Source organism: Sebastes umbrosus, chromosome 4 (genome assembly GCF_015220745.1).
Source record: "Sebastes umbrosus isolate fSebUmb1 chromosome 4, fSebUmb1.pri, whole genome shotgun sequence".
Classification (NCBI taxonomy): domain Eukaryota; kingdom Metazoa; phylum Chordata; class Actinopteri; order Perciformes; family Sebastidae; genus Sebastes; species Sebastes umbrosus.
Genome location: NC_051272.1, coordinates 37550175 through 37563670, shown reverse-complemented (window position 1 = coordinate 37563670; position 13496 = coordinate 37550175). Strand labels below are relative to the sequence as shown.

Genomic DNA, 13496 nt, shown 5'->3' with positions numbered 1-13496 from the left:
AACATTAGCTTGTAAACTGGCTACGTGTGAAACAATCCAGTCATAGAAGTCATCTCTCTACTCCAACTCCTGTCTCACACCTCAAGTTGCTAATCGGACTGTAAACAAGGAACGGCGTATGGAAAAGGAAGTCTTGGCCCGGATATCCACTGGATACTACACCAGAACACCAGAAATAAAAAACCCTTGCCCCCAGAAGCTCATCTGTCATCAGACTGATAGCAAATGATTTCTGAATTTGTGACTTCTACTTGTTGTTTGGGTTGACTGCATGTAGATGGTGGGACCTAGCATGACTGACCTGTTTCTGTTTCTGAAGTTGTTTGTGAAGTTTGGTCAGCGATAGTGGCTGTCACCGCTCATGCTAAAACAAGACACGGTCCAAACCGAGTCTATGTCTGGACCTTGTACGGTCAGTCTGTGAATTTGTGGCTAAATTGTTACACAAATAGTCAGTGGTCAAGTCTGTAATGTTAAATCCAGAGCTACATGTCCACAAGGTCCGGCAAGGACACTAGGGGACGCACTGCTCCACTCAGTTGAGTGGAGCAGTGCGTCCCCTAGTGTCCCCTGGTTGTACAAGCGGGGACGTACCCTCTCGTGGAATACACCTGATTGGTTCCTGGTTTTCTGGTGGCGTTTCAAACAAGAAACAACATGGCGGCCTGCTCGTAAACTTTCTGTTATTCTGTCTAATCAATCCACCAAATCTAGTTCTGAAAACATTTATGCGACAAATAGGCCATGCCACTGCTGAAACTGGTTTAATTTTAGAACTAGATCGCCTAGTTTGACAGCTTGGTCTAACCTTCATGAGCCGGACACGACACGCTCATTAGCATAAACCGCTTTTCCCGCCTTTTCATTTTGAAAGAACAACGGCCAATGAGGCAACTCCAGCAATCGGCCGACCAATCGTGTAACTTCATCATTCAAGCTAGGGACACATCAGGAACGTCAGGAGCACGTGGCGGCTGCGTTACCGGTTGTTTTTTATTTCGGCGTCCGTATTGAGATGCACGTCTCTTCTAGAGAATAGAGGTCTCGCCTATTTTTGCCGAGTACCGCACGCGGTTCACAGCAACAACAGACAGTGAAAGTGATCTATTGACTGTATTGACATCATATCAGCAACATTACTACAGTTTCGAAGTCTATCTGTAGAATATGTTATGAAGATGAAAAAAAAGTAATAAAAGACTTATTTTTAAATCAACACTTCCTGTTTTCATTTCAAAATAAAAGCCCTTAAGTCTTTTTTCTGTGGACAGAATTCCTTCATTTGTTAACACGAGGCTTTTATTCTGAAATACGTGCCGGACAGTGTTGTAGAACATGCAGTTACTTAGAAAGCTCCATGAATGAATATAGTATGGAGTTTTAATTGGCGATTATTACTATTATTTACAAATTACCACATGTTTCTTAACCTTTCTTGGTCTAAAATAAATATAAATGATATTTATAATGACATGAATTGCCATTAAAAGGCAAACTCTATGTAGAAAGAAAGAGCTGACAGCAGCAGCTGCAGTAAAAGAAACGCAGCAGAAACGCAGTTGGTGTGAACACCCGACGCATGAATCACGCAGCCACCACGCCACGCAGCCATCACGCCACCACGCCACCACGCCACGCAGCCGCCACGCACTCCTGACGTTCCCTGTGTGTACCGGATGTCAATCACTCACTCAGTGACAGACTTTTGTGTTTGTAGGGCTGGCCCTCTGCGGTCCAGCCAAAAAAACTAGCCAGTTTTATTAGAAAGACCCTGTTTACTGTGGTTGGAGATTTAAAATCACTTCCTGCGCAGCACAAAAAAAGGTTACCTGACACCAAAGTGTTTAGAACAGCAAATGTGAAAGCTTTGGCTAAATCCTAAAAAAAAAACACACTATTTGTCACCTCCTTGTGCAAACTCATTTTCTCAGACACTTGAAGAGCCACAACTGAATCCCTAGCTAATCATATAGTGCAATAGGTAAGAAATAGTGGCCTCACGCTCATAGTCCTGATGCATTATGTATTTAATAAGCCATAATCAGTGCAGAGTGCAACATTATTTATGCAAACCTCGAGCATCTGAACCAACCAGGTTGTCAAGCATAATAAATAAAGATGTCTAGGAGGTTCCTCTGAAGTAAACAAGCACATTGTTGTCCTTGAAAACTCTTGTTAAACAGAAAAAAACAAACAGGGAGACTTGGGCTCCTGCATGTCTTAGAGAGGAAATAATTACTTTAGGATCACATCTGAGTGTGATTGTGCTACATATCAGGTCACCATCATTCCAACTCTACACACATCCTACACATCCTTTTCATTAGAGCTCTCTAAGCTCTGCTTGGCTTATGTAATTGCCTCTATCTGAAACCTATGACTTGGCTGTGACACTTTAAACTGATTGGGTTTGTTTATCCCCAGCTAAACTCGGAACCCTGGATAATCTGCGCAGGGGGAAAAAAAGAAGATAATATCTCATGTCTGCTCATCTCTCCCCTTATCCAAACAAGCTCTGTTTGTCTCCCTGAGCAATAACACGTCGCTGGCCTAGATAAATATGACCCACGTCCCACATTAACACAAGGAGGGCTGGGAAAAACACACATGCAGACCCACACGTATACCCACATGCCCGTTTGGTGCATATATAAGCACAAAGGCACACATTTCTCAGACAAAGACTGCGGACCCAGTGGGAGTCGCACACACAGATTCACACTCGCAGGCATACTCTTTAAGGTCTGACACATTAAGACAGAAGTCCTTTAATGGTAGTAATGGGGACAAAGAGCAGATTATTGCTTAAGGAAAAAACAATGAGCAGTAAGTCTCAGTTCTGGTGTTTTAGTGAAACAGCAGGCGGGCACATTCCAGGACAGCTGCCAGAAACAACCGAGTACCAGAGAGCGAGGAGAGAGAGAGCAGCCGCACGGGGAACCACAACTGTGCTCATTTGGCTCCTCGTCCACGACACAATAACAATCATGACATTGCAAAACTAGCCGCATAATTAACTTGTGGAGAATAAACTGTCAGGAATATGAATTGCTGTATAGATTTATTAGGAGTATTATTATGTACCACTCCGATAAAGAGAAGCTGAGTTTGATGGATTGAGGTCATTTAGATAAAAAGCCAGTCGTCTCGATGTCACGCTGCATCTTCTCGTATCGACCCGCTAATAGAACTGGGCAGCTCAGTCGCACAGAAGCTTGTGAAATAGTCACGAAATTTGAATGTATTGATTTGTGTACATAGACACGAATTTCACATTTTTTAATGATGGTCAGCACGAATGTAATCCACGTAATTGTGACACGGAAGTATGAAGAGCGGCGAACGCCGTGTAGGGAGGAGGTGGATGGGTTGTTCAATGTGTCAATGTCCCATGTGAAACCACAAGTCAGAGTTGACTCAAACCGCGATCTTTTCCTAACGCTACCTAAGTAGTTTTTGTCATGTAACTTCCGTACTTAAGTTTCGCCACTTCTGGTGTTATTTTAACCCAAACCACGATCCAAACCAGGAAGTATAAAGAGCGGCGAACACCATGTAGGGAGGAGGTCGGGGTGGATGGGTGAGTCAAAAAACACAGGACTTTCCAGGAGTCTGGAGTGAAACCACAAGTCAGAGTTGATTTACCTGTCGTGTAACCGCGATCTTTTCCAAAACCTAAGTAGTTTTGTTGCCTAAGCCTAACCAAGTCAATCTTTTCCTTAGCCTAACTAAGTAGTTTGTTGCTTAAGCCTAACCAAGTCAATCTTTTCCTAAGCCTAACTAAGTAGTTTGTTGCCTTAGAAGGTCGATCTTTTCCTAAATATATCTAAGTAGTTTTGTTGCCTAAGCCTAACCAAGTCAATCTTTTCCTTAGCCTAACTAAGTAGTTTGTTGCTTAAGCCTAACCAAGTCAATCTTTTCCTTAGCCTAACTAAGTAGTTTGTTGCTTAAGCCTAACCAAGTCAATCTTTTCCTAAGCCTAACTAAGTAGTAGTTGACTAGTAGTTGACCTAAGAAGGTCGATCTTTTCCTAAACATATCTAAGTAGTTTTGTTGCCTAAGCCTAACCAATTCAATCTTTTCCTTAGCCTAACTAAGTAGTTTGTTGCTTAAGCCTAACCAAGTCAATCTTTTCCTTAGCCTAACTAAGTAGTTTGTTGCTTAAGCCTAACCAAGTCAATCTTTTCCTAAGCCTAACTAAGTAGTAGTTGACTAGTAGTTGACCTAAGGTCGATCTTTTCCTAAACATATCTAAGTAGTTTTGTTGCCTAAGCCTAACCAATTCAATCTTTTCCTAAACTTAAATAAGTAGTTTGTTGCCTAAGCCTAACCAAGTCAATCTTTTCCTAAGCCTAACTAAGTAGCTTGTTTCCTAAGCAAGTCAATCTTTTCCTAAACCTAACTAAGTAGTTTTTTTGCCTAAGCCTAACCAAGTCAATCTTTCCTAAGCCTAACTAAGTAGTTTGTTGCCTAAGCAAGATGATCTTTTTCTAAACCTAACTAAGTAGTTTGTTGCCTAAGCTTAACCAAGTCAATCTTTCCTAAGCCTAACTAAGTAGTTTTTTTGCCTAAGCCTAACCAAGTCAATCTTTTCCTTAGCCTAACTAAGTAGCTTGTTGCCTAAGCAAGATGATCTTTTTCTAAACCTAAATAAGTAGTTTGTTACCTAAGCCTAACCTAGTTGATCTTTTCCTAAGCATAACTAAGAAGTTTTTTGCCTAAGCCTAATCAAGTCAATCTATTCCTAAACCTGAGTAGTTTTATTTTGAAAAGACTGGAGCGGAAATTGACACGTGTCAAGTGTTGCTTGACATTCATAGGAAAACACACTAAAAATACGTTGTTGAAAGTCGTGCTGAGCGTCACAGAAAAAATTGAAATTCCTGTTTATGTACACGAATCAAATAGATGAAATTTTGTGACTACTTGACAAACTGCTGTGAGACTCTATTGGACTGGGACACAAAGGACGAAGTATTTCATAAATTAAATCATTCTGAAATTAATTTCTGTTACAACATCTATCCAAGGTTTTCAATGATATAACATAGTGTCCTTATGACGATGATAACATCATGCAGAACACATCTTGTTTCATATAGTCAGCTTCTCAGAACCCAATAGATTCTTTAAACACTTGACAGTCTTTGACAGCAGCTTATCTCTAGAGGCCTTCATTATTTTTCTACATGTGGATAAAAGTGTCAATTCCAACTGTCAATTACACAACAAAAAGTGTCTGACGGATTTGCCAATATGTGTTAAACAGCTTGCAAAGCCAGATTGTCAACTTTAATTTTGTTCAAGCTTCCACACGGTTCCAGTTTCTGCTCACTGCCAACTCCCTGGTCTCTGCCTCACTCCAGACTCTGCTGGGACTCTGAGGTTGAGACTGTGAGGTATTTATTGTGCGGGGGGGCGGGGGGGAATGGGGGGGGGGGCAGAAATCAAATAGAGCGGAGTGAGATGAGATGTTTGAGTTTGAACTGTTTAAACCAAAATGATCCAAGCAAGTTCAGCCGCAATGTGAGACTAAACACAAAGTGGGCGTCTCAAAATGACCTTCTCAACTCCGACAAATCCAAGGTTCTAAGTGAGCGAGAAAACAACACGGTTACCCTGTTATCTTTGTTTTCATACAACAAGCTGGTTTGTAAGAATCACGCTGAAGTCTAAGCACCAAACTACAAGTAATGCAGGATACACAGGAGAATCAAGCCCATTTTGGGCCCGATTCCTCCATCCAGACAATCGTCAGAAAAGCCCTGATTTTTTGATGATTCTAAAGATAATCTCTCCAGATATTCCTGTGGTGTGAGGTATGTTAAGAGTGTTTTTTACATCCTCAATCGACTCAGAAGCCCATCCTGGCCGCACCGATTTTAAACCGGAAATTTTAAACGTTAAATATTTACAATCGGATCTCCTGTTGTGTGTGGGGAACCCCGAGGACAGCCGATGACGCAGTCACGTGGGAAAAAAATAGCCAATAGAGCACCAAGCTGACTGAAGAAGGAAGGACAACCACCGCTGTCATGGCGGCTGCGGCTAATGCACGAGCTAATGCTAAACGTGAAGCATAAAGTAGTAGTAAGATGGAGCTCAGAGATGGAGGACCAACTTGTTGATTTGTGGCAACAACACAAGTGTTTATTTAATGTGTCTCCACGACTTCATCCATCCATTCTTTGTGAATTTTCAGCACAAAGTAGGGATGTTAATAATTAACTGTTTAACCAACAATACAAATTGTGACCGATTAATAAAAAACTAACATCGCTAAATCTTCCTGCTCGTCGTCCGCCATGTTTGTTTACACTAAAGTTACGTTCGATCGCAAGAGATTTCGCAAGATTTTTTTTTAGTCTGGACTAGGGATATTAATAATTAACCGTTTTACAGTTAACCGACGTTAAGAACTTTAACCGATTGACGCTATCGGTTAAAACAGTTAAAATAAATATTAATAATTAATTAAAAAGCTGAGAAAAACTCAGAGGAGCGACTCGTCACTTTAAGGAGAAAAGTTGGTCCACCTTAACAGCCCACCTCAAGAGGCGGAGCCAGAGTTGCAGGATACAGGAAGTCGGCTCCGGTCTCTGCCTTGCTTGAGCGGAGGAGTTGTAGTTTCATAGCATTTATTCACCGACTAATAAACTGTACACACACTGCTACACCTACGTTCACAGCTAGGACGCCACCGACAACCTCACACTCACCACCAACACACACACACACGGTCTGTCGTACAGTCACAAAAGTTACGCCGCAAGGACAGAGCAGCGGTGAGCACGAAGCTACCAGCAGAGCTACAGATGCTAATGTAGCACAAAAACACACTCTGTTTGTCGGACAATCGCATCGTTAATCCGGACAGATAGAGTGTTGTTATGCCCGGGCAGACACCCACCGGACAACCTGCTAAACTAAACTAAATGTGCGGTGGAGACTTTTACTGGAAACATGGCTGCATGTCTGTGACACTACAAGCAGCATCGTAGCTGCTGTTGTAGCTCCCCTGATGGTGATCTGGGGACTCAGTTGTCTGTTGTACTCAAACACTGCAGCTGGCGCACCGCTGCATGCGAGGCACTAATCTTGTCGGTTAACGGTTAATAATCGGTTAACAAGGGTTGTGTTTTTTTTTGTTATCCCTAGTCTGGACTGTTGTTCATGAATGAATGTGTTAGTGTGTGGTGGCTGTTTTGGCCAAATCGATGCTCTCATCACACTATAGGAACAAAACTGCTAAATTTAACAGTCGTTATGTGTGGGCTCTCACATTTTCAACATCTGTTAAGATTTGAACATTTTTTTAGTGTGGGCCAGCCTTAATTAAAACTTCAGTCCAGCCTTCTCAGTTTTATCTCTCCTGCTTGGGAAGCTCACACAAAATCACTCTCAATCGTGTACTTATTTTTTAATTGATCCCTTATTTTTTATTCGGCATCCCGTGGCTGTTATTTGTTTTAAGCAGTGTCTAAACTTGCAAAGAATTTTCATTATAATTTAGTGGCTCGAAAAAGTTGGATAGTGAACCCAGAGGCAACGCTGCAGCAAGATGCCAAGAGGTCGAACCACGACCAGGCATGTGAGACTCAAATGCATGTGAGACAACAAATACACAAGCAAGAGGAGCAAAGTGCATAAACGAATGAACAAATGAATGTATAAAATGTAACAATTATCGATACACAAACCAAGCTTGGAGGAGGCTCGACAGCGAATGAATAAATGATCTCAACAGCACTCAAAGAGTCAACAACTCTGCCAAGTTTGCACAACCCTCTGACTTTTCTTAATAAAAGAGAATATTTAGAAACTGTTCAACTGCATTTGGATTTGCATGAAAATACACATAGTGATAGCTAATGAAGGGGACACATGTGGCATATTTTCATTTAAATAAGAGCAGTAGTTTATGGGAAAACTGCTAGTTAGAAATCCTATACAAACTTCCTGATACACTGATCATTTCGCCCATGGCTGAATTTTCCACCAAATTTTGTAGAAATTTGCTCCAAACTTTATAAAAAAAACATCTGGAAGCTAGCTAACATCCGTGTGCTACTTTCTAGATTCATTCAGTGCTTTGCATCTAAAATTGACTATATTTGCATACAACAATATTTTAGACAAAAGTGGGTTTGAGGCAGCCATTTGTGGCCCTTTCCTGTTTAACATGAGAATGCCCCTGTGTGCAAAGCCAAGTCCATGAGGAAATGGTTTTACCAGTTTGGTTTAGAAGAAGTGGCAGAACTTAATGCAACAGCAACTGTGAGCCAAGCCTAATCACACAACAGCAGCGGCTGATCTCACTTAATGATCTGGTGGCAAATTCCTGGAACCAGGTTCCAAAATCTTGTGGAAACTCTTCCCAGAAGAGAGAGAGTTGCCAGTTTATTAGGTACACACAGCTAAGACTACGACGTATCCGTTACGGCCTCTCAAACACACAAAGGTTCTGGAGAGACTGAAGCATATGAACGAATGCCATGAGACCAGTTATGTTGAAAAAGGAAACAATAGATTTATTGTCAATCAGGAAAAATAACCTTCAAAATGCAACTAAACGAACAAAGGATTGGAGATCCCGGTTAAATGAACAAAAGAAGGGGAAGTAGCTGGGTCAGCCACGCAGTGGGCCGTCGCACCCAGCTCATCCCCCGAAACTCAAAAGGTAGTTAACTTAAACAGAAGCAGGAAAAACTAAACCACCAGGGATCTCCAGCCCAAAAACAAAGAAACAAAGAAACGAAATGATAGGAAAAACCATCTGAGAAAAAAGAAAAGAAAAAGGAAACAACCGAGATGGAAATTTCCCGAGCGGTGCTGCCGGCTGGCAGTAGAACGGTTTGTGTATCTTACAAAAACGTATTAATTATTTTTCTTGCATTCTACAACAAATGCCCAGCAACACAAGCGATCAATGCGTCTACGCACGTCCCTGCAGGGCAGAACCTGTTTAGGCAACAAAACTACTTGGTTATGTTTAGGAAAACTTTGTAGTTTGAGTTAAAATAAGCACGTTTAAACTACTTGGTTAAGTTTAGGCAACACAACTACTTAGTTAGGTTTAGGAAAACTTTGTGATTTGAGTTAAAATAAGCATGTTTAAACTACTTGGTTACCTTTAGGCAACACAACTACTTAGTTAGGTTTAGGAAAGGTGGTAGTTGGAGTTAAAATAACTATGTTTGTTTCGTAAAGTATGTACCTTTGTTACATAAAGTAAGTATGTTTGTCACGTAACCTCCGTAGGTGGCATTGGTTAAGTATGCATGTTAAGTAAAAGTAAGGTAAAAAAAGTCAATGTTGACTTTTGGTTTCACACCAGACACAAACAACGGTCTCCTGAATGAAAGTCTTGCTTACGCAGACTTTTCGCTCTTTATAATACGTCACCTGAAGCTTCCTCAGCTCAAGAACATCCTCACAGAGCCACAAGCATTGCTGCTGCCAACTGTCCGTCAGCAGAATAGAGTGTAACCGGCAGCAGGAATGTGTATCGCATTGCCTGCATGTTTGTGCTTGTGTGCCTGAGCGATACAAAGCAAAACAAGGGACCCACTCTTAAAAACATTGCTCTATAGTGCTACTAGTGGTAGAAACTCAACAGGGTGCCTTTAATTAATGTGTTAATTACATCTAGGGATGTTAATAATTAACTGTTTAACCAACAATACAAATTGTGACCGATTAATTCTATTAATTGATTAAGAATAATTAATCAGTTAAACAGTTAAAAAATATATATATATATTAAAACATAAAAAAATAATGTAAAAGCTGAGCAAAACTCGAAGGAGCGGCTTTTCACTGAAATGAGAATAGCTGGTTTACCTTAAAGGTCAGCCCACCCTAAGTGAGCCTGGGCCGAAGTTGTTGCTAACTTCGGGGCTAACCCCCTTCACTTTAGGACACGGGAACGCGGCTTGAGTTGAAGCATTTATTCACCGACAAATAAACTGTATCTTTAACACACTGCACTGCTACGTTCACAGCTACAACATTACTGTTAACTTCATAATTATCATCATAAGTGGCGGGCCGCCGGGTTTGCAATACACTGGCGGAAACCCTGACAGAGTATGCCAGGCAGACACACAGCTGACAACCTCGCAGCTAAACTAGGACTGGGAAAGTGTCCCGGGTTACAGTGAACCAGGGACTCAGTAGTCAGTTTTGCACCTCCACTGCCACTGGTGATAAATGATGGACTTAACCTGCTTGTGCATCGGCTGATCGTTGCTGCTGGGCGGCTTGTTAAGCACACAAACCATTTTTTTATGTGTAAGGCAACATCAAGCTTGACTTAAACATTGCTTTCTTAACTTTGTAACAAATAAATACATAGATTTAAATTTACTGATTATTGTTATTTATTATTACAAGGCTGTGTTGAATACTCGATTCTGATTGGTCAATCACGGCGTTCTGCGGTCTGTAATTTCTCCATAACATACCGTTTCTATGTATAACAGACCGTTTCTATGTATAACAGACTGTTGCTATGTATAACAGACCGTTGCTATGTATAACAGACCGTTGCTATGTATAACAGACCGTTGCTATGGGCGCAAATCTGATGTCAGACTCTAGAGGACCGTTTTTGAGTCAAAACATTGATTTCTTCAGTAAGTAGCCGTGTAATAAGCGGGATAATGTACAGCTAGCGGGTCATTGTTGTGAAAGAATCCCCTTCAGGGCGATGAGAGACCCCTCCGCCCGTGCAGCATCGCCCTTTCGGGGATTCTTTCACAACAATGACTGGCTCGCTGTACATTATCCCTTACTTAATAATTTTACACCAACAACTTGGCAAAAAAATCGTCAAATTTAACAGGAATTACAACTCAAGTGTAAACCTTTTTAATGCAGCAACAAATTGGTCAAAACTTAAACAGAAATTAAAATTAAAAACACCGATACCGATCCAGCTATTTGAGTCAGTATAGGCCCGATATCCGATCCGGTATCGTATCGGTGCATCCCTATCCCTAATTACATCGTATACTAAAGCTACACAAAACCCCTCTAAAGGTGCACTGTGTAGGATTTGGCTGCATCTGGTGGTGCAACTCAATACCCCTCCACTCACTCCTCCCTTTCAGCCAGCGAGTGCAAAACTGTGGTAACGGCGTTCGCCTCGCTCAGAGGCCATCCTTACCATAATAACACTACGGTTCCACGGTTTTGCACTCTGCGGCTCACGTTACTGCAGTTTCACAAGTGTGTCGGAGAACTACGGTGGCCTTCAGGTAACATAAAAACGTGAAAGGCTCCCTTTAGAGCCAGTGTTTGGTTTGTCCATTCTGGGCTACTGTAGAAACAAGGTGAAGCAACATGGTGGACTCCGTGAAGAGGACCCGCTCCCTATGCAGATATGAAGGGCTCATTCTAACGCCCAGAACACACAGGGAACATCAGGAGCGCATGGCGTGGCGGCTGCATGGCGTGGCGGCTGCATGGCGTGGCGGCTGCGTGATTCACGCATCGGGTGTTCACACCAGACTGCTGCTGCTGCTGCTGTCAGCCCTTTCTTTCTACATAGAGTTTGCCTTTTAATGGCCATTTAATTTAATTTTATTATAAATATAATTTATATTTATCTTAGACAGAGAAAGGTTAAGAAACGTGTGGTAATTTGTAAATAATAGTAATAATCCACCATTAAAACTCCATACTATAGTCATTCATGGAGCTCTCCAAGTCACTGCATGTTCTACAACACTGTCCGGCACATATTTCAGAAAAAAAGCCTTGTGTTAAAAAATTAAGGAATACTGTCCACAGAAAAAAACGCTTGAGGGCTTTTATTTTGAAATGAAAGCAGGAAGTGTTGATTTAAAAATAAGTCTTTACTTTTTTTTTCATCTCCGTAACTACAGATAGACATCGAAACTGTAGTAATCTTGCTGGTATGATGTCAATATACAGTCAATAGATCACTTTCACTGTCCGTGACATATTCTACAGATGTCTAGACATTGAAACTGTAGTAATGTAGCTGATAAGATGTTAATATACAATCAATAGATCACTTTCACTGTCTGTTGTTTTTGTGAACCGCGTCAAAAATAGGCGAGACCTCTATTCTCTAGAAGAGACGCAGCTGAGACGGGACAGTGTGGCTGCTCTAACCTGTTAACACGGACGCCGAAATAAAAAACAACAGGTAACGCAGCCGCCACGCGCTCCTGACGTTCCTGGTGTGTCCACGGCTTAAGCTAATGAAAACACAACAATTCTTAGTTTCATGTGATTATACACAAATGAAATCATAGTTATGAATATTATATTCCATTTCTTCCAATAGAACCCCCGAGCCAGCTTCTGGCTGTTAATTCACATACCAGGAATTGATCACTGTAGTTTGTTTCACTCCATCATCGACGGAAACCCAAACTGTTTAGTGAAGCGCCAGCAAACACAGATGTTGCCAACATGATGAAAAAGAAGATAAAGAATTGGATAAAAGACCTTCCTCTCCCTCTGTTCTGTCTGCATGGAGAGAAAGCAGCATTCCTACAAAATCTCAACAAACATGATCATTTGTTTCAAAGTCGGTGGGCTTTGGGGAAACGAGAAGTCAAATCCTCTCACTGTTGGCTACATTAAAGCAGCCTCCTGCTCTGTTTGGTAAGAGTCTGGTTAGGATCAGCGTGTGGAAACACAGCTACAGATGTGTGTTCCTGTTTACACTGAGCGGGAGGTAATTGAGGAAGTCTGGCTCTCTCCTCAGGAGCTCTCTGCTGCTCGGTGGGAGCCGTGTTACTACTGAACCAAACATCTCACATCTCTCTCCTGCTTTCTCTCCAACTCCCTCTGTTTAGCTCTTTTCTCTCCGTCCTCACATGGCCTCTTCCTCTCCTGTGCTCCTCTGCCTTCTATCTTCCCTCTCTCCTTCTTCTGCTGGAGGAAATATTAGTGGGAAAAAATACCATGTCTGCCTTACCTGAGAAGAGCCGCATCAAAGATTCACAACTAGATTATCTTTTCCTCTCCGCCACAACAGGAGAGCTCAGTTTTCTCGCGTCATCCGGGGGGAGCTGTGTTTGTGTCTGTCAGCAACACCTCCTTTAACCTCCATATCAGAAAAACAGCAGGGAGCAGCTAAGTCGACTCCCAAGTGCATGCAAATGACTTCATCTTTTTTGCGAACTTTCCCGGAAAACTCAGAGCACATTTAGTATTCTTCCTGTCCTCTCCACTCCCGCTCATCCTTACCTGGAACTGGCCGGTGTAGTCGTCGTCCGTGGTGCCCTCTCTGCCCTCCTTCAGCGCGATGAGGGTGAAACCTCTGAAATAAGCAGGGCTGGTTGCCAGGAGGACCACTGTTAGGGAGGAGAGGGAGAGTGTATTTACACCACGGAGACACTGAGCGGTAAAGATGCACATACATGGACACATCAGGGTCACGCCGCATGACGCAGGGGTCACTCTGGATGATGCACACATGAAAGCAGCATTACTGTAAGTGTACATCAGCATGA

At 42.0% G+C, this 13496-nt stretch overlaps 2 protein-coding genes across 2 annotated transcripts in view; both read right to left on the bottom strand.

Moving 5' to 3' along the window:
- The window catches only part of LOC119486724, a 1187645-nt gene that overhangs the window by 623968 nt on the left and 550181 nt on the right, over positions 1-13496 (bottom strand). The gene's annotated exons all lie outside the window — the stretch shown is intronic.
- Positions 1-13496, bottom strand: part of LOC119487023 (spondin-1-like) — a 164677-nt gene that overhangs the window by 148761 nt on the left and 2420 nt on the right. Inside the window, exon 2 of the mRNA XM_037767648.1 lies at positions 13231-13337. Coding sequence (XP_037623576.1) covers positions 13231-13337 — 107 coding nt within the window. The remainder of the gene's footprint in view (positions 1-13230; positions 13338-13496) is intronic.